General features: G+C 36.6%; 1 protein-coding gene across 4 annotated transcripts in view; it reads right to left on the minus strand.

The window, feature by feature from the left end:
• The window catches only part of FAM13A (family with sequence similarity 13 member A), an 86,850-nt gene extending 67,999 nt beyond the window's left edge, over positions 1-18,851 (minus strand). Inside the window, exons 1-2 of one of the 4 annotated variants that reach the window (XM_063107556.1) lie at positions 18,616-18,851; positions 2,050-2,091 (exon numbers count right to left, since the gene is read on the minus strand). In XM_063107556.1, coding sequence (XP_062963626.1) covers positions 2,050-2,091; positions 18,616-18,644 — 71 coding nt within the window. In that variant the 5' untranslated portion in view covers positions 18,645-18,851. Of the gene's footprint in view, positions 1-2,049; positions 2,092-16,012; positions 16,039-16,757; positions 16,816-18,615 lie in introns of those variants that run through there. The other 3 variants (XM_063107561.1, XM_063107558.1, XM_063107560.1) reach the window with 3 other exon arrangements.
• Between the last annotated feature and the right edge of the window lie 3,731 nt (positions 18,852-22,582).

The following is a 22,582-nucleotide window of genomic DNA, read 5'->3' on the forward strand; positions in this document are numbered from 1 at the left end:
CATGTTCCTAGTCCAAAAAATCTAGAACTTAATCATAATTAATAATCATGCTTTCTTTCTTCTACTTAAATACTGTATGTTAGAATAGCCCCTTAAAAAGTCTACCTTAAACCAGCCATATAAATAATTTAAAAAATAAAAAAGGTTCATGTTTTACCAGTAGATTCTCTCTGATTCATGTCAATTGGGTAATAAAAAAAGCTAAATTAACTTGTTTGTACCAACATAATTGTTAAGCGATTTCTAAGACTATCACCTAATGTTATTCAGAAGAAGAAACTACTTTTGAAATTTTAATTTCAGGCTAAACAATTACTACTTTTTGCATTTAAGAAATAGCTCTGCTTAGTTTAAATTTCCATCATATGAAAAGAATGCCTGCTAGTAACTTCTCCTTTTTCTACTATAAATGTGGACTAGTATGCACATACTCATTCTTCTTTCTTAATTTTATCATATTTTAGTTTTATGACTCAACACTGAAAAGGTCAAAAAGCTTCGAGTGTTCAGTAATATATTATTAATTTTCTTCTACTTTCATTCTGCAAGTATAGAATTTCTTTTTAAAGACTACATTATTAGTCAAATACAATAATCCGGGAAATTATGAAAATTTCTATACTATAACACTTAACTGTCTTTGATGACTTAAGACTTATAAACCAATTTTCCCCATCTGCCTTTTAAAATCATTATCAAAATAAAGTAAAATTCAATACTATGTAAAACATAGATTAGTATTACCCAGAGTAATAAAAATAAGACATTCAGAGAAATGGTTCTCATTAGTTGGCACGATCCAGTGCTATGGTCTTTTATACTGTGTAAAACTTAATTTCCATTAATATATTATAATCATTTGTTTGATAATATTATTGTGTATTTATATAACGAATACCAGAGTCACTATGTACTCAGCAACACCATCCACATTTGTTCACAGTAATTGCATGGCTGAGATAGCCTAGGAACCAGAATATGCTGATTTGGTTAGCAGGAAACCAGAAAGAAGAAAATGGACCACCATACCGTCTCAAACTGAAACCTCAAATGTTCCCTTTCTTGCCACAAAGTCATTATGTAATATGCTGCAAGTCACTAAAGGGAAAAACACTACTGAAAAGCAGTTACTTGGCTGAGCCTGAAGTACTATGACACATTTCTGAAATACTGGTGGTTGAATTATAGTTTAAATCTGACTCTGGGACTACTGCAGCAAACCAGATTCAAAAATAAATTAATGAACATATTATGTATCACATATCCTGGCATTTCTCTTAAAAAGTAGTAGACTTCAAAATTGAGGAAAGATAAAAAAAAAAAAAAACCACTTCAGCATCTTTAATTTACACGGGTACATGATTTTCAAACACATTTTCTAAGTCTTTGAAGTGGGTAGGTAGTAAGGAAAGAAATGCAATAAGGAAAACTTGGTTCTGGGTTATACCTCGGTCAGATGGTTCACTGAAAATTCGCATCAGTACAGCAAGCATTCATACACTGGAGAGAAGTGATCTTGCCTAACATTTACTTTGAATTCTGTTAACTTACCTGCTTTAATAGTTAGTCTGGCTTTATAAGCTTTAGAAAATAATCCTGGACAGCATGAGCTTGCTGAAGAGTTAGTTTCCTACTCCACTACGACAGAGAAAATTATCTAACATAACCGAAGCCTTCTTCATCAAGTGGGCCGTGTGCTCACCCTGCCCCGCCCCCCACCTGTATGTAGGTATAGAATAGAGATTTTTATTTTACGTTACAGCCTAATCATCAGGCGGTTCTAAAAATTAAAAGAACCACTGTGGCGTTTTTGAATTTAAAACAAAAATTGATTTTTAGTCTTTTCAATGATATTAAACTTTTTTTAAAAAGATGTCTTAAAGAGGAGAAAAATATAGCATGAACAATGTGGTAACGGGCTCCAGCAAGCTTAGTCTGGACTCAGTGTAGAACTTTCTATTGAAAAGAATTAAAATGGGCAAACAAACCCAGAGAAGCCTTCACCCTCCTCCATTCCCTGTAGTAGACCAACAAAAATTAAATAAATACCTCAAATAGAAAGGTGACATAGGTCTTTCATCTTCCTGTGAACTAAAAGGAAAATAAATTTTGAATTAATATCATTTCTGTTAACATAACACTTTACTAAAACTTTGCTGTACCTGTCACAAATTTTGTTTTGACACATTAGAGCTAATCTCATGATGGAGTAAGGTTAGTAATACACACTCTATCTGGGACCTAGCCAAAGTCAATTACATCTTCAAGAGAGACCATTAAGAAAGGTTTCTTAGTCAAGATCAGCCTAAGGCAAAAGTAATTCACATTGCACTTTCAAGTGGAAACTTTTTACTACCTTATTCTACATGCCCAACTCACGTATTCATATATTACACATAAACTCTTAAAATGATTACTCAATTATCTCAACAAAGTTAATTGCAGCTCATTAACATGATGATGAAAGTACAAACAGCCAACAAAATATTCCTGTTAAGTGTGAGCCACTCCAGGAATGATTCTCTAGCAATAAAGAGCACATCAGTAAACACAACACTCATGCTCTTTGTTCTTCTGTAGTTAACCTGCTAAGTATTAACTAGTGTGGATAACATGAAAAGACATAAATAAAATTATAAAAGTAGTTCCTTCAATAATGCAGAAATAACATGAAGTTTAATATACAGGAATGTAATTTAAAAAGCACAATATATATACTATGATATTTTTTCTTCTCTTTAACATGTTTTTTTTTTTTTGTAATAAATGACCTCAAAATGTAGTGAGTCTCTCCTCCTTAGTGTCCACTGGACTGGTCTTTGAACTCTTTGAATCATGCACTCTTATAAAACAGGCTTTTCAGTAGCCACTTCCCTTAAATATACAACTAATTAAATATATATCTATATTAATATGCACAACACTAAACAGATAAAAGTAGAAAGGTAAAGTATTAGATAAAATGAAAAAGAAGCTCTAATATTTTCTTCATGTACCCCTATAGTTACTCTTGTACATCACCACCAGGGATATACACTACCTTACAGCACCTGGGGAAGCAACTAGTTAACTTCAGTGTTCTCTGCCTCTCTCTCTCTCTTTTTTTTTTTTGCTTATTTTTTCTTTTCTTTTCTTATGCATCACTGATGAAAACAGAAAAGTTTGTTTCAATTGGAAATATTAAACTGGCAGTCAACAAAATCTTATTACACAGTTATACTGTAAAAGACACAAGCAACCAAAAACCTGTCCTGGAAGTTGAAAAGGTCATAACATTCTTGCTGGAACATGCCATGTAAAATATGATGCACTATTTTTCAGACGGTCATGATTTGGAGTTCCAGTTTCAAAATTGCTCAGCTGTTCTAATGCCTGTGTTGCCGAAGACTTTAACGTTCATAATTAACTGTGTTAAGTCTTCCCATGTGAGGGGTAAGTGGTGGATCAGCTTTATTGTAAAATCTAATGTGGATGGGCTGAGGGCAAAGTTGGCTGAGTCAGGTTGTAGAGTTGAATAGTTAGAGGCGACAACACCTGGGAAATAGCCAGGTGTCCTATGAAGAAACCAGTGCTATTACAGAAAGTGCTATTACAGAGAGTGATGACTTTAACACAACCTGACACAAGTAGCTTACACATTTGGCTTCAAAATATTCCTAGAAAACAACACTTCACAAAACAAATTATAAAAATATTAGAATTGAGTTTGTTTACTAATCAAAGAATCAGTGTCTAAAAGTACTAATTATGACCAACACTATGCCCAAAAAGCTGCTACTAAAATCCTATAACGATTTTGTTATTATAGGAAAATTGCTTCCATATGTTGTAAAATGAGCAATGAACTAAGTACTTTCTTTGCCCAAACAGATCCTCAACTCTAACATGCAACAAATTAGAACGAAAATTAACATGGTGACTATAAGGTACTTTGATAAATATTCCATTAACAATGCACTTGGTTTTCATAAGAAGTGCTTTTGGGAGATGATTTAGATGGAGCGAAGCTCTGAACACAGCCGTCCCTGTGTTTTGGCTAACGTTTTTGTGTGTATGCATGCTAAATTTCTTTGTAGCAAACAGAGGAAATCAAAACCAACCAATCCTTTCTTCCTTTACACCTTCCATCCCTCACACATTTATTCATCAATTATGACTGAGGACAGATTCTACTACAGGCCCTACATTAATTATCTTATTTAGATCCTCACAAAACCGCTCTCTGGTACCTGTCCCTCGCTCCCTTTTATTCAGAGGAGAAAAGCAGGCTCAGAGTGGGTATGTAACTCATCCAGGTGACATGGCTAGTTATGTGTAAGTTACTTTATTACACGTTAGTCCATTTTTGTTGTTTATTGTCTTCCCTTCAATTTTAGACTATCAAAATATGGTGAGATGACTAGATTAGTGAAGAAAATTCATGCGATGGCCAGTCTGCATTCCAGTAGCCCTCAACAAGATCTCGTGGACTTTATAAGCTCCTTGTCATGCTTCCGATTATAGCAACTCCACATCACCTTAGTCAAAGTCCATTCATAACGCATTATGCCTGACAGCACTTATAAGATGATTAATTTATTAAAATGTACTGGCAGTATGTCAAGAATGTCTCTTGATAGAAACACAAGGTTTTAATCATAAGCAAATATTTTTCAGGCTGCCTTTGCGCAAACTGAATTTGTCAATGAAAGACAAAGTAAGAAATTCTTGATCTGGATATGTCCCTGAATTTTAACCCATTTAAAATGTTCTAAAAATGAATATAGAAGCACTGAAATTTAAATCAAATGAAACAGACTCAGTATTACATTTAGTCAGTAATCAGCAGTCAACGGGGCAATAATCCATGTACAGTATCCAGGAAGAACAATATAATTGGAAAATAAAATGAGGGTAAATAAATAAATTTTGATATTTAATTAGCATATTTCTCCTTTTCCTTTAATAATAAAAGTACTCTTACCTGGGGTTTAGTAATATAATCTTGACATAGGTATAAATTCTGAAACAACTAAAGCATTGATTTCAAATCAATGAATTTTTAAATCAATTTAATGCACTGATTTTAAAGGTTTTAAGAAAAAATGGCCAAGGACAATTCTTTCAAACAATTGAGAAAATAAACATTCCCACAAAATTCACAATTCAGAATGCAACATTCAAAAAGACCACTTTTACATGGCTGTGCAAAAATAGATATTTTACTATCATTAAGCCCCAAAATATTTATTTATAGAGGTCACTTACACCTGTTCCTGGTTTTGTGTCAATCTCAGTCATATCCAATGATATTAAGCGATTTTGCCTAAATTCTAAATTGGGCCTAATTTGTCATAATTTTGTTTTTTGCCTAAACTCTAAATTGTGAATTAATTCTGATACACTTTCATGTTTTAAAAATAAGCACACACACTGTGAATGAGGAAGGGAGTGTGTGTCATGAAATTAAGCCAATGACAAAACTGTTACAACTTGGAATTCATTTGATTTGGTTATCAATATCAACCTCATGTTTTAATTATTTCCTATTTGCTGACTGCGAATAATGGCCAAGCTGAACCAGCCAATTAATTTGCTTTAAAAAAAAATTCAAACATACACTGAGGGGTTTGGGTAATCACCTTAATTAAGTCACACAATCAGGTGCTCACTGTCCTCAGATATGTGGTATTATGTCTCAAAACAACTGCCTGTGGGAAGAACATTTATGAAATAGACCCAAATAACAGTCCAAATCTCAGGAGCTATGACTAAGAATGCCAGTAACTTAGATATTAAGGTTTTAACGGGGTCCTATCTAACTTATTTTTTTTATATGGCTCAACATTGGTAAATGCATATAAATAAATAACACCTAGGCTTACAGTCTCTTCATGAGCTGCACTAATGTCTAAGCTGAAGCCACAGAACGCAATGCCTACCCGTTTAATTATACAGCAAGCTAACTGAAGTCATGAAAAGCATGGCATATGAAAAATCAAATACTGTTGATAGAATTCCCAGAGTGAGTTACTCAGAATGGATCTTCAATTACTGGATCAAACCACCATTCCATTCAATTCCCTTTTTAACTGTCCTGATAACCGTTCCAATTAGTTCAGCTTTCTAATTGGTTAATGTGGCTGGCTACCAAAAAAATTAACATAATTTGCATATTTAGCTACCCATTTTAAATATATTTTCAAGTGATTTGAGATGAAAGAAATAGTTTTTAAGTGCTCCTTGAGTATTGAAAAGTACAGAAAAATTAGCAAATGCTAAGGATTAGGTTCTATTCATTGAAGAAACTAGGAAAACCCTCTATGGGGACTTAAAAAAACAAAGACCAAAAGAGAGAGGAAGTGAGGAACAAGTGAAAGAAAAGTATTAAGCAAACATTTTTCTGGAACTCAGGCTTTTTCCTTGTGTACCACAGAATGCACTGAGGGGAGGAATTTTCTTAGACAAATTTTCATGGAGAACGATGAGGTAAATGAAGTTAGCACATTTTCTTTTGCTTCCTTCCTCTCAAAACATGAACTGTCACACTTACTTGAGCATTTTCAATTTATCCAGTCTCAGGCATTAACTACACCACACGCCATCTGGGGAGTGATGTGGCAGCCAGTGTTCTGCTGCTCAGGTTTTTGGTCTGGCCCCACTGAGGGACACTAAAAAAAACAAAAAAACCAAAAAAAATCCCTATTCTTTTTGGAAAACAAATGTAAGAGTTTTCAAGACAGTTAAGCTGAGTGTTTGCAGCTGTAATTTTGGCGGGATATTTTACAATTCTTTTTTGTAAACCCAAGCAGCTTTCTTTACAGTTTTATTATTTGCACTCTGTGACTAAGAACACAACACCTAGCTGGAAGAAATACAAATTATTGCAGTTCAAGAGCAAAGAGATTTGCCTAACCAAAGGATGAGAGGCAAAGACCTGAAGATGTTAATATTCACAGGACATGAATTTTTAGTCAACACTAACAGGGATTATTTGGGGGCAAAAGAAACAAATTGACAAAACAAAAAGACTACCAAAGATTTAGACGTTTTTTTATTCTAATAAGATAGGAAAATATTTCTACCATTTTCTTGACTATTAGTGGAAATTTGAAATATATTATGGGTTGAATTGTGTTGCCCCCAAAATATACACTAAAGCCCTAATCCCCCACACATCAGAATGTGACCTTTTTTTTTTTCGAAACAGGGTCTTTACAGAGATGATCAAATTAAAATGGCTATGCTGCCCCAAGCCAAGAACCTGAAGCTAGAAGAGGCCTGGAATAGATCACTCCCAGGACCTTCACAAGGAGAATCGCCCTGCCAACGCCTTGACTTCAGACTTGCCTTTCTATTGTTCTAAAACATCGTTTGTGGTAGGTTGTTATTGCAGCTTGAACAAACTAATACATTCACTAAAAAGTATTTTTTTTTCAAATTCAGAAATAAGAATGTGCCTAAAAAAGATGTCTCTACGTTACATAAAAGGTTTTGCTCTGAAAGTTCATCTGCAGGAATTTGCTAAGATTAGAATCAATCTCCATACTGACATAGGGATCTGATTTCCAGGCCTTTATTCAAAAGTCCATCTAACCTCTCATTCAAACGAACTATTCTCATAAGCAGTCCAGATACAACATTATTAGAAGTTTTGCTGATGATTCAGTTAGAAACACATTTTACATCTTAATAGCATACATACACATAAAACAGATACAAATTTCATGAAATTATTCTTACTTTGCTTGGATATTTTCTGTTGTGTTGTATTTTATTTATATAAAATTATATAAAATACTGGTCACAACCCACTAAACTGGCTTTAACAGGTCATGACCCACAGTTGAAAAACACTGTTCTAAAACATTATGTTAAATATACATCTCCTTTGCTTGATATATAATGTACACTGAATGAATGTTGTTGATTTATGATCTATAGAAAGAAAACGCTTTCCTTCTCTGCCCCACTGCCAGATCAGCGCTGAGGCAAAGAAGTGCAGATTTTGTTGAGTCTGGATGTCAAAGAAGAGCAAAGAGAGGAAATGAGTCCAGATACGACCAGCAGTGGGCATGACGACGTAGTTCTGGAAGGCTATGTGGAGCTGACAGAATAATTCCAAGTCTCTTTTAAATATTCTTTCCCTGTTTGCACCATAGGATGTTATCAAGAATAGGACTCAGGGAGACAGCAAAGGAAACCTTTTTGTATAGGCTCCTTGAGCTCCTCTTTACTTTGTCACTGTGGCATTCTTTATCACCTATGCTGTTTTCTAGAATCAAAGAACTATTATACTTGGAAGGAACTAAGGATCATTTCATTCTGTTTCAATTCTACCACCCAGCTAATTCCAGCTCTGAATGCCCTTCTGATTAACAGCTTGTAATGTCTAAGAAATTGGATGGGGGTGAGGATATGTGCATGTGGGGGAAGAGAAGGCGAGTTCTTAAGTTGGGGGAGGGAGTTACTTTATATTCCACTTCTTTTGCATTTCTTCCTATAGTTAGAAGGTGAATTGTGAACCATGACTGCCTGTTGATTGATTGGCACTGCACTTCCCAGGGGACCCTGGGATGAGACATGTTTAGAAGTCATAGAACAGAATCTTCATTCTTGTTATAGTTTACATCACGTTAACAAGCCAACTGCTCTCCTTAAAGTTTATCCATGCTATGATTTGAATGTGTCCCTCAAAGTTCATATTGGAAACCTTAGCCCTAATGCAACAGTGTTGAAAGGTGGGAACTTTCAGAGGTGATTAGATCACAAGACCTCTGTCCTCATGAGTGGATTAATGCCATTATTGCAGGAGAAGGTTCCTGATAAAGGAACGAGTTCAGCCCCTTTCCTGCTCTCTTGCATGTGTTCTCTTGTACTTCTGCCTTCTACCACGGGATGACACAGCAAGAAGGCCCTCGCCAGATGCAGGTCCCTTGACCTTGGACGTCCCAGCTTCCAGAACTGTAAGAAATAAATTTCTCTTCATTACAATTGAACCAGTTTGTGATATTCTGTTATAGCAGCACAAAAGACAGAAAATTGGTACTGAGAAATGAGGCTGTTGCATAACACATACCTGAAATGTGGAAGCAGGTTTGGAATTGGGTAAAAGGGTAGAGGCTAGAAGAATTTGGAGAATCAGGCTAGAAAAAGCCTCAACTGTTGTGGATGAAGCATTAAAGGAAATTCTGGTGAGGACTCAGAAAGCAACAGCTGTAGAGAAAGCCTAAATATTCGTAAGGGTTATTCAAGTGGTCGTGATGATCAGAATGTTGGTAGAAATATGGATGGTAAAGGCAATTCTGATGAGGTCTCAGATGGAAATGAGAAACAAGGTACTGGGAAATAGAATAAAAACCATCCTTGTTACTGGCAAAGAACTTGACTGAATTGTGTCCATGCCCTAGGGTTCTAAGGAAGGTGAATTTAAGAGCGATGAACTAGAATAACTAGCAGAAGAAATCCCTAAGCAGTAAAGAGTTCAAGATGCTGTATGGCTTCTTTTGGCCAACTACAGTAAAATAAAAGCAGAGAGAATTTATTTAAGGATGAAATTTATAATTAAAAGAGAAGGAGATCAAAAAAGATTTGGAAAACTCTCAGCCTGGACATATAAAGAATAAAAAAGTGTGTTTGAGAAAGAATACCAAGGATTATGGCCAAGTGACCATTTGGGAGAATGACCCCAAAGGAATTTCAGAAATCTCTGAGGCAAGCTAGGACTTTGACAGCAAGGTTCCCAGAGATGTGCCCACAAGACCTCAGAATTCATTGGCCAGAACCACCTTGGTGCAGCATTCCTCAGGGTACCCCAGCCACAGATCAAGCAGGCCCACGTGCAACTCATGCCACAGCTCTGGAGAGCATAAGTGGTAAGCTTTGGAGGCATCCACGTGGTGCTGACTCTGCAGATACATAGAGTGCATGAACTGTGGGGCCACAGTGACCTCCATCTAGATTTTAAAAGATGTAATGGACAGCCAGGGTTTCCAGGCAGATATCTGTCACTGGGGTAGAACCACCTCAGAGAGACCTCTATCAGGGCAATGCCTAGTGAAGCCATGGGAGTGGAGCAGCCCTAGAGACCCCAGAACTGAGTGGCCACCAGTGTTCAACTCCAGCCAAGAAAAGCTTCAGGCATGAGACTCCGACCCGTGAGAGCTGCTGAGTGTACTGAGCCCGGCAAAGCCATAAGGGCAAGGCTGCTTGAGGCCTTGGAGGACCAACCCCAATTCCAGTGTGCCCAGGATGTGGGACATGGAGTCAAAGATTTTTCTCTGGCTTTAGGACTTGATGTTGTTTTCCGTAATGGGTTTTGTACTTACTTAGGGCCAGTTACTCTCTTCTTCTTGTCTATTTCTCCTTTTTGGAATGGGAATGTCTATTCTATGTCTGTCCCACGATTGTATTTTGGAATTAGATAACTTGTTTGATTTTACAAGCTCACAGATGGAGGGAAATTTGTCTCAGGATGAAACGTGCCTTGAGTTTCACCCATATCTGATTTAAATAAGACTCTGGACTTTGGATGTTTAAGTTGGTGCTGTAGTGAGTTAAGACTTTGGGGCTATTGGGATGGAAAGAATGTATTTTGCATGTGAGAAGACATAAATTTTGGAGGCCAGAAACAGAATGCTCTGATTTGCATGTATCCCCAAAAGTTCATGTGTTAGAAATGTAATCCCCAATGCAACAGTGTTGAGAAGTGAGAACTTTATGAGGTGATTAGGTCAAGAGGACTCTGTTTTGCCCTGTTGACTTCTGCCATGGGTTAATGCAGTAAGAAGGTCCTCTCCAGATGGGGGCCTCTCAATCTTGGACTTCCCAGACTCCAGAATTGTAAGGAATAAATCTGTTCGTTATAAGTTACCCAGTCTGTGCTATTTTGTTACAGCTGCACAAAACGGACTAAGACAATCCCTTACCCCTGTATTTGGTCAATAATCAAGTTGCCTGGATTCTATCTCAAAAAAACAAAACAAAACAAAACAAAAAACCCCAAAACAACAAAAAACACATCTCTTGAATCTGATGTTTTCATTTTCACTGCATTATTCTTCTACAGGGGCAATACTCTGTTTCCCTGTTGTCCACACCAGTTCATCCTTAGCCTTTCCTGCGTTCCTGCTGCATTTGGGGTAAAATCCAATGCCTAAACCTGGTGCATGAAGTCCCTCCCAATCTCAGCCCAACATTCCTGTGTAGACCTCTTACTGCACTTTTGTAACTCCCACCATTTGTACACGTTGAGCCCTCTATCTTAAATGCTTCCTCCACCTCTCTCTGCCGGTAAATACTTTGTTTCTCAGCTCAAGTGTCATCTAATTTGGAAGCCTTCTCCAGCACCCTGGAGAGAGAGCTGCTTCTTCCTCCAGGCTCCAAGACACTCTGTTCATACCTGTAACTGAGTGCTTAGCACATGACACGGTAATTCACAACTTCAGATGCTTGCCTCACCTCTGAGATTTGTCTTTATCTTTGTACCACCAGCATCTAGCTAGGTACCTAGAAAACTGTGCTTAGTACAGGGCCTGTTGAATAAAATCAGCATCATCAAGATTTTCCTGAGTGCTTACACTACTGTTTGATTAAATATTTTGAAAGCATACACTGTTTATAGTTTGCAAAATTAATTTTGCCAACTAGAAGCATTCTCAGATATCTATATATTATTTTAAATTATCTCATTCTCTTCTATTCAAAAAGGAATGGGCTCACAACTGTGCCATGAGTTTTCTCCCATCCTTACTTAAAGAAAATAATTTTTCTCCAACTGCACAATTAGAGGTGGGAATTCTGCCGTTATGCCCGTAATGTAAGCACTGTACTCTCTGTGGTATGCAGAGAACCCAGAAGAGGGTATGTTCAGGCAAGGCGATGTTTGAATATGGCCTAGCCACACACTGGATCTGTTTGTTCTGGCTTGAGAGCAGGAAAAGAGAAAATTATTTCACCTCACTGAAAACCCAGAGGTTGTTTGGGACTTAAAGGTATTTTTAGTTTAGTCCCAAAACTATGTTCAAGGCAGCTGGAAGCTTTCATTTGTCTGTAAGATCTTGTTCAGAAAAGTGATGTTTATCATTATTATAGACATAAGATTGCCTTAAGGAGGCAGTAACTTAGAACATAAAATACAGTCATACTTTCTTTTGGGGGGTTGAAATTAGTTGATAAGAAAACATTTTTAGAACATTAGTAAATATGTTAAAATATTTTTTAATCTTTAGTTAGTGAAACAAAGTCAGAAGAATATGAGAACAGCTGCAGAAGGGAACAAGGAAATAGTAAATTATTTTTGCCAACTTCCTTCAATAATAACATTTATTACAAGTTGTTTAATGGTATAATACAGTTTTGATCTAACATATATAATTTCCCAAACTGTTCACTCTGAATGTGGAATTCTTGAGGGAGACAAAGGTGTGTAGAAGGAAATGTAAATTATCCTGCCGTCTTCCCCCTAGCACACCTCCCGCCTGCCAGAGGAGGACTTTACACAGATGAATGGGTCCAGGACTTGTGTCTGACATCATCATGACTTTACACTGGTTTTTAGGATGATAAGCAGCAACTGGGGAGTAAATGAAGGCTTGATGCTGACCTATGCTTGGAATTTAGGAGCTTTCACAGCTATGGCAAGTGCTCATTCATTGAACATTTTTTTGAGCATATACTTATTAGAACCCATGAAAGGTGCTGGAGATACACTGGCTAATAAGATATGGTCCCAACCCTCACAGAATTTATAGAAGAAAAACAGAAACTTGAAACTTGATAATTATGATGAGAAAGGAATACACAACTACCACTGATTGAGAGTTCACCATAATAAGCCAGGCTTTGTGCTAAGAATTTATGTAAATTATCTCATTCGATCCTCAAAGATGTCCTTGGAGGAAGGCTTCACTAACCAGATTTTTCAGATAAGAAAGACAAGTTTTAGAGAGTTTTAATGAACTTTTAATTAACTGCTTGAAGGCCATAGAGGCAGGCAGGGCTGAGATTTCAATCCCAGTCTCTTTGAAGCCAGAGCTCCAGCCCCTACACTCTGAAGCACTATGCAGTCGGGCAGGTTAGGTGAGGTCAGGTTAGAAAAGCCACACTTAGAGTGGATTTTTAGGGTCATGTAGGCATTATTGGGAGAAAGATGACAGACAGAAGAACTCTCCAAGCAAAGAGAAGAGAATGTACTTCGATGGCTTAGCAGGTATGGCCGCTGAGGGACGGGACGGAGAGTCAGCAGTGACCTGCCAGACAGCAGCGCTAGATGACACTAGGGAGAGAGGCAGGCTCTTGAGTTTTTGTTAAGTCAAGGAGTTGAAAATGAAGGACAGTCACTTCTAAAAATACAGCACAGTAGATCAATAGTCTACTCTGGCCAACGTTTTGTTTCTAACTTTTGTTTCAGAGGTTACTTTAATCTAGAGCGTGAAGTTACATTTCTTTCCATCATCATTTATTGACTGCAAAATACTGATGTACTTACTCTCTTATGCTTTTTCTTAACTTTTTCCTAGCCTTTTAGTTCCATTCATTTGAGTATGATTTGAGTAAAGCATTTCAGTTCTTCATTTTTTTCTTCCAAGTTCAAGTTTTCTGACTTTTATTCTTCTATTTGATGAGAAGATACCATGTTTTCCTGACCCCAGTCCTTAAAGGTTGTAATGTGGTATACTTTATTTTTGTTTCTGGAGTCCAGTATTTGACTTTTGATAATAATAGTTACAAATCTGTATTTGATTTCATAAATCAAATCGATTTTGGAGCTCATCTAACATAGATAACAAATGCTAGGTACTTTAAAAAGCTTGTGGAAAAATGGTATTAAAAGATAATACAAATCTTTCCATGAACTTTCTGAAGACCCTTCATACAATGTAAACAGAAGTGGTCTTTCAAACTGTTTTTCCTTTGCACTATATGCTTATATAATAATTAAGGGTCAGTAAATTACTTGCAACTTTTTTTTTAGTATAAGAATATTACTAGAAATAATAGAAAGCTTTAGAAATTAAGCAGAGAATACTTGCACTGCTTTTTCACTGGTTCATGCTGAATATTTTAACACTTCTACTTTTTCAGTGGCTTAGACAGGGTGATCTCTTTAAAATTTAAAAATGTCCTCACCTTAGTTCATACTGTCTTCTTTATTTGGAGTAATTAGGAAAGAATTAGGTTCCACATGTAATATCATCATCCAGTGAGAGGAGAGCCTACAGGGATCTTATTTGTTCTCAGTGACTTCTTGTTACTACCAAGTCTAAGTCATATTGGTGACGAAGACTAAATTCAGGTATGTAATCGTGTATGGGCTAACCCAGATTTGAAGTGAGGCAGCTTTTAACTCCTTCTTAGATCATGTTTGTGGAGGAGAAGCAGTGCAGGGAGTGTTACCAGAGTTCTAACAAGTTAGGAATAGATGGTCTTACAGACACACTAACTGAAAGGTGTCATCTCCATAAGCAGTAGAGGGCCCTCTAACACCACACAGAAGACTTACAAGCTGGACCATCATTACCTGGGTTGTTCCCTGGTGAACTTACATATCATCCCCATGTTATCAATGTTAACACGTTTGCAAAAAAGATATTCTAAAGACCAATACTTAGAAAGACCAGGGGAATCCTGCTGGTGAGAAGTTTCAGTGAGATTTTCAAATGTTGGATCACTAATGCATGTTAATTAATCCTGTTGTTCTAAGTCTTTTTTGAGGAGCTGCTGCAATTTGGAATTATGATGTGCTTTAACATCATAAAATAAACATTCAGAAACATACATTGGATATCGTAATTTGCTAGATGAAGTAATGAAAAAGAGAATTACATAAACATTATTAATATTAGCTTCCCATTTTGGTAAATAAACCCAGGAAAGAATGCGATGCTAACACAAGTGAGCAGATGCCAATGCGTTAAAACCAAAGGAATCTACGTTAATCATTAATGCTCATAACTTCACCTCCAACATTACCCTTTGTGGATATAAATTAAGTTAGTGTCCATTGTAAATTAATCTAGCAAATATAAATACTTCTGTGAAAGTTAAGAGTTTTGTCATAAATGTAAGACTCACAGTTAAGACTTTGTATCTTAGCCTGCTGAAGTCTTTCAGTACATAAAATAGAGATCCCTTACCTACAGATCCACAACATCTAAGGGGAACAAATCCAATGGAATATAAGTTGTGCAAAGAGCCTGGGGTAAAAACGAAGTCTGGAATCTGATAAAACATATTATTTCATTAGTCACAGATGGCAAATTTAGTCACTTGAGAAAACTTTAATTTCAATTCTTAATTTAATATTAGTTTCTCTCCTTAGTTCTGACATTTTATTTCTTTTGGGGCACTTTTTCATATGGCTAGAATATCCATAATAAGGCTCCACTGTGTGTCGAGCTTTATCATTAACTATAAGAAATGCTATGTAAATATTCTAGTATTTTAACAAATAACTGGGATAATTTATCTCAATAGATATTTAATAAGAGCCCATGTTTCATTTAAGCCCTTTGAAGTGAACCATAAGAACTGAGTACTTTACAGAGGGTCACATTTTAAACATTCAGCCTCTGCAAAGTTTTTCCTAAAGATCATGAGTTTCTGAACAGTCAACTCCATCCTGGAAACTCTGCAAATTACATTCAGTAATAAACAGCAAAATACATTATAGGGGACACCAAAGGATTTTATTTCACTCTTAGTTTTCAACCTCATCTGTTATTCTCATCTCAGTTAACAAAATATCTTCTACACACTTTCACAATATGCTAAGAAAGGCTAAAAAGCCGTTTATAGAAATTAAAAGTTAAATAGACATTGGGGTACAAACATGCCCTCTAATAAGATTGTTTACTTATATGAGGATAAATAAAATATCGGATAATATTATCCATCTAGGAACATCTCTATTATTATGCTAATCATACCATGTATTACTGAATTCACCATATGGTATTATAATTGTCTGGTAAGGTGTCTGCACCCTCACTAGCATGTGACCTCTTTGAAGCAGAACTTGTGTCTTAATTACCTTAAGATCATCGGTAGTACAGAGCAGTGCTGGTCAAAGAGAAAATATTAAACAATGTTGTAAGTATGTTTTATTTTCATAGGTAAAACTGACAATCTAGGAAATGAAAGCATCAATTATGAAAAAAACCTTACATAAGGCCATGATATTAAATATGCTATTTGGGGACGCTGAGTACTGTGGTGTTAGATTCCTATACGTACCAGCTGTCACTAGCATTATACAAGCTATAATCATTAACTAGAATTTAGATCAGCGTTTCTCTAAGTGTGGACCATCTTTATCAGATTTGCTTTTAGGAGCTTGTTAAAATGCGGACACTCTCCCTGCCACCTCCAGGTTTGGATTCAGTAAGACTAGAGAGGAGGGCAGCAGAAAGGAACTGATTTTAAAAATAAGTTCCCCAAGTAATTCTCATGCATTGACCTCTCTGCTCAATACAAATGGTGAGCATAAATTTCTTTAACTGGTATTTAAAGCTATTCTTTCACTCATCTACTTTCAATTCAGTTTCTAGCCCCTTGGTGTTCTCACACAGGGTGGAACAAAGCATTCATTCCATGAGTCGGCGTACATTCTGCCAAGATCTGCACCCTTCCTGCTTCAGGCAGGATAACTGCAAGGGCAGTAGGCAACAGTCATCATTACCATGAGAGTCAGTGATATAGAAGATACTGAACCTGGATTTGAAGAAACAATTATGTAGAGGAGCAGAAAGGTTTTCTGTATAAACATTCAAACTTACCAGGGACCCTTAAACCTGGTCTTTGCCTTCAGGAAGTTTATAACCAAAGGTATAGGCACAAGCTGGAAGTGAAGATTGCAGGGAAATAAAATTAAATTCTAAGATCTAGGGAAACACTGTGGCAGTGAATGCATACCATAGTGATCTGAAGGGAAGTAATGCAAAGAAACAAAAGTTTTGACTCCATTCTTGAATGTAAATTCAAATTATTCCTAGATTTATTCCTAATAGGTTCATTAATAATGACTAACAATGCAAAATAATTTTCAGGAAATTATACTTATTTTAGCTTTCATCAACTTAACTGCCTGAACAATGTTCTAGCAATATAAAGACTTTTCTTCTTAACAATTATTATATCAAGTAGCTACTACAGAGTTCAGTAATAGCCAATATTCTTATCTAGAACACAACTTGCTTAAGACTCTTAAGAACTGATGTCATTATGAGGAAAAAAAAGGCCCCAACTTTAAAGCTGAAAACCAAATCAAGACTCCAAAAAAGTGTATATTAGTTTTGGTCTCTTGCAAGCGTCAAGCATGTGGACCTTTTCACTGAGTTAATATAGAAAAACTTCAGATCTACCCATAAGCTACTTTCTGCTCTTTCAGATTACTAATTTTTAGAAAAGAATTCTTTAGACATCCCCACCAAGTTCCCATTACAGTGCATTTGTCAATACAGTTAAAGAAAAACAACTATACTGGCTTATCTCACAGTAAATATCTGCAGGAACCATTTTGCAAATAAACCATAATATTTTCCCTTTATTTTCATTGTTATAACATGAACATTCAGTGAAATATTTGTGGCACGGTTTTTAAAAATATGATTAGTTTTTGTCCAGACTTTTTCAATCCACGAATAAACTGTATTTACTGTTTGATTTTTTAAAATCATTTTCACTAATAAAACCCTCTACAGTTTCCTTAAATGAAGCATTTTTATGGAGTCAAATGCCACTGCAAGTAAAGCAGTTGAAGTTAAAATATGACAATATGATTAACAAAAGTAATTTTAAAAATCATAACTTTGACCTTGGGCAACTCTAAGACTTTCTTCATGCCTCAGTTTTTCTGTTGTGAAACTGGAAGACTGGACTCAGTCATCACTGAGGTGACTTCCAGTTTAAACATTCCAAGATATATTAATCACTTATTAGTTCACCAATGGTGTTCTTTTTAACAAGCCCTTTTGTTTAAATTAACTTTCTCTGCTTTGGTATAAATTCCCACCCCCTGCCCCCCACCCATATTATAATCATTAATGAACAAAAACAGAGCCTTGTGCTCATTCTTACATAGCAGTTTTTTAAAAAGTGACATCTGTGTAATAAATCTATTTAGAATTATTCAAAGAGAAATATTATCCTTAACATCTATTCTGGCTTTTACAATATACTTATGGATAGAAAGTCCTTGCCTAGATATGAACTCTGAAAGGAAAGGATGCATTTAAAAAAGGTCTTCAGCCTATCAACATTCTCTATAATAGCCTCAGTGGAAACACTGCTAACAAGCTGATTCCGTTTTATTATAAATCTGCTCAATATATTCCTTAGTCTATGTTTTTCTTCATATTTCAAAGGCATATTCTTATATTCATTTCTATTCAAAGAAGGATATAACTGAATACAAAATACAATAAAGTGAAAAATAAAAATTGGGCAAAAATGTCATGAAAAGAGCAGGGTAAAATTTAAATTTTTCTGGTCTTAAAGAAGAACAACATGTCCAATGGACTCTACAGTTTGCGGGATGTTACTAAAAGATATCAAGTATTGGCAAAGTTATATGGCTTTCCACTATTCAGAAAATAAAGAACAGAATAAAACCAAACAAATAGGAAAGAATACTACCTCTGCAAAGGCATGATTTCACAAGCCATTCTTGTCTGTCAGTTTGCAAGGGAATCTCACAACTGCCCCTTCCACGACAAGTCTGGTGTCCGTACAGTGAACGCCTTCTTACAGTGGCTATGCTGCACCGGGGCGGGAGGCTGCACCTCACGGCTGGAGAAACAACTTGCTCTGCAGTTTGCCACTGTACTGCGACTCTCAGATCCAGCCTTCTCCAGGCAATGCTGTGTTATCGGCTGCCGCTCTACATTTACACTGCAGTCCACTTTGACCTTTTGTTCCAGGGAAGCAGCTGAGCCACCCAGCCAATCAGAAGAGCAGCTGCTGCAGCGCTAGAGGCCCTCCCCCGCCCTCCTCCCGTCCCCTTCTGCTCCTGCTCCTCAGTGGGCTTGCCTAGTTCTGGTAACTCGAAACTTTTCCCTGAGCGGTCCCACAGACAGGCTTGTCACTCTGGGGCAAGCAACCAATAACTGCAGCAAGAGGTACTTCTCAACATTACAAAGACTGCCCGCAAGGAAATCCGTTTGTCAAGGAAAGACACTGCCTCTGAAACTTAAGGTTTCTGTGGCAGAAGGCAAGAGCTACGCCTCCCTCTTCCTTTAAAAACAAAACGAAACAAGACAAAGCAAAAAAACACTAGCCCTGGAAGACGGGAGACTTCTCTAAAAGGAAGGCATGCCTCTAGACCTTTGCCCTACCCACATTTATTTCCTGCTGATGTTTGTTTACACTGTGGTGGCTCCTAGTCACTGGTGACATCACCCAAGGCACGTAGCTCCCACTTCTGGGGAAGACACAGGCCCTAAGACTCTACCCAAGCTCTTAAGGGATCAAAAGTCTGATCTCATAAAAGTTATTTGAACTTATTATTTCTGTGTTTTATCCTTATGAAATTGAACGTGTTATCCCCAGGAAGATTAACAACATTTTGGGTGGATTATTTCTTATTTTATTTTATTTTATTTTATTTTATTTTTTACAGGTAACACAAAATCATTTTTGCCATAAGGTCTTCTAAATGCCTATAAATGATCACCTTCTCCTTACAATTTCTTCTTTGGTAAGGAATACTAGGATGTTATTTTTAGGAACATGATTGCCAATCCATAGATTTTAAACACTGTAAGAACAAAAGCAGAAATACATTTATATAAGACTTCTTTCATATCATGAGAGTTGTAAAAAGTTACAACATAGCTCAGACCACTGCTTCTAGTAGGAGAATGGACAGAAAGTTAGAGAGTCCATGACATCCAAAAACAGTAGGGCTTGTAGGTCCAAAAAGGTATTCTTCTCCCCTGCAGTTTTTCCCAGATTTTTTACAGACTACTCATAACTCTGAATTTAGAACACAAGGTCCCATTATAAGGTGTCTACTTTCCTTTGCTATATCTGCTAATAAAAACATTTTCATTGTCTGACTAGATCATCTATCATATAAGGAGTCTCCAAAAAGATCATGGAAGGATTTATATTATCTTTTAATTAAATTTTTCCATGAATTTTTTGAAGTACCCTCTTATTTATGAAAATAGATTAGTCATCCTGAAACTATGTTCAGACACTGATAGATTATCGATAACTGAAATAAGACTTTCAAAACAATAGAGTTTATGTAGGTCCAAAACTTATTTAAATTGAAACTGTCAATTTATTCTTTTTTTGATTCTAGAATGGCAAATTCTAATTTGATTGCCAGTAATGATAACTTAGTTCTATATATTTGCATAAGTTTTTTACTTTCCAAAATGCCTTTAATTCATGCTTAACACTTCAAATAACTGCTTGTGGTAGAAAAATCACAATTATATATCATAATATCTATTTTGTCGATGAGTAAACTTGGCAGTAGAAAATTAAGTAATTTGTTCAAATTCACATGGAAAGTTAGTGGCAGAACAAAAACTGGATTCAGGACTTTTCTTGTCTGCTCTGGAACTCTTTGCTAGACACCACAGTGGTGACTGTATTCTATGTGAGTTTTTAAAATATACAGATAGTTTTAGAAATAGTTAAGATTCAGATTACAAAAATAATATTTTGTCTTTTCTGAATGTTATAAATACATCAATACCATCTGACTAAAAGAGATATAAAAGTTCAACAATAAAGGACCCAGCACTTAAAACATGTTAAGTTGAACTACGGATTTACCTTTAATATTACACCTTTAATAATAATACCTCTATTATTTCCATTTCTTTTTTTTTCTTTTAATTTTATTTTGTCGATATACATTGTGGCTGATTATTGCTCCCCATCACCAAAACCTCCCTCCCTTCTCCCTCCCCCCTTCCCCCCCAACAATGTCCTTTCTGTTTGCTTGTCGTATCAACTTCAAATAATTGTGGTTGTTATATCTTCTCCCCCCCCCCGGTTTTTTTTTTTTTTTTTTTTTTTTTGTGTGTGTGTGTGTGTGTGTGTGTGTGTATTTATATATTAATTTTTAGCTCCCACCAATAAGTGAGAACATGTGGTATTTCTCTTTCTGTGCCTGACTTGTTTCACTTAATATAATTCTCTCAAGGTCCATCCATGTTGTTGCAAATGGCAGTATTTCATTCGTTTTTATAGCTGAGTAGTATTCCATTGTGTAGATGTACCACATTTTCCGTATCCACTCATCTGATGATGGGCATTTGGGCTGGTTCCAACTCTTGGCTATTGTAAAGAGTGCTGCGATAAACATTGGGAAACAGGTATATATTATTTCCATTTCTAACACTCTGTTGTCAGTCCTTCATAGTCAAGTACTGGGAGTGCCATTCCACAAGCTCTCAGTTCTGACTTCTCGAACACTAATATTCTCAGTAGATTTCCCTGGCTGTGTTTCCTCCTCACTGAGCTCTTTACTGTGCATCCTTCTTAACTGCCAATACTTCTCCGTTCCTGATTCCTCTACCTTTTCACTTAGCTCTCTATTCAGCTCTCACTGTTCTGCAATGACACACAGGATAATCTGCACCCAAACCAACCAACAGGCAGGTTTTAAAAAGGCACATTTCTGGCTCTCCTCAGCAGTTAGTTATTTCTAAAATGGGTTCACTAGCATCCTCTGCTGCTTCACCCTTTATAAATCCTGCCAGCTGGATAGTGTACTGCCAGACTGCTAAATATTGCAAAAGAAAGTCACATAACCTGGCAATTAGTTATACTTAAAATTCTTGCTATTTAACCTCAGTTTGAACCACAATACTGTGTAGCAACCTTTTTCATTATCATGACTGTTCATTGCATTCCCACAGCAACTGCTGCAAACTTTCTGCAGTGTCATAATCCTGAACCTCCCTCAGTCACTAATGGCCTCACCTCCTAATTGCCTGAAAAAGTCAAGATCACAGAACAAGACTGAGTGCCTTTGGTCTTCTTTGCTCCATTTACTCCCCTTTCCCCCGCAAAACCTGCCTTGCCTCATTCTTTCTGACTTCCTCCTACTCTAGAGAAAGGGTCCTCGCTCACAGCTCTCAAGCCTCTTAACTGTGTATTGGATCTCATAATTTTCTCCTCCCTTGGGAAGAACCCTGGTCTTCCCTACATCTTCCTTAGCTACCTGCTTCTTCTCCCTCAGTAAGGGTCCCTCATCCTTAAAAGGCTTTCCTCAGCAGTCCTCACCTCTGGCACTGCAGGGCTACTTCTCTCCCTTATCCACTGACAGACCCTGAAGTCTACCTCTGCTGTTTCTACTTCCTCAGACATCACTTACTCTTCCATCCCATGCCAAAAAACTTTGGATTTCACCACTTTTCTGAAATTGCTTTTAAGGCCACCAATGCTCTTTTGGCCACTAAATCTAAATGCCTTTTCTTAGATCCTCTCCTACTCTTAATTATTCTGAAACACTCACTTTCAGTTTTCAGAAAGTCTTTGGTTCTCTGCGATCTTTCCTGGGAATTCTCCAAACCTCCCTGATAACTGCTCTCCTTTTATTTTGTTGGTCTCTTCTTCTCTTTTACCCTTGCCTCCAAAC

The sequence above is a fragment of the Cynocephalus volans genome, chromosome 9 (assembly GCF_027409185.1).
Source record: "Cynocephalus volans isolate mCynVol1 chromosome 9, mCynVol1.pri, whole genome shotgun sequence".
Classification (NCBI taxonomy): domain Eukaryota; kingdom Metazoa; phylum Chordata; class Mammalia; order Dermoptera; family Cynocephalidae; genus Cynocephalus; species Cynocephalus volans.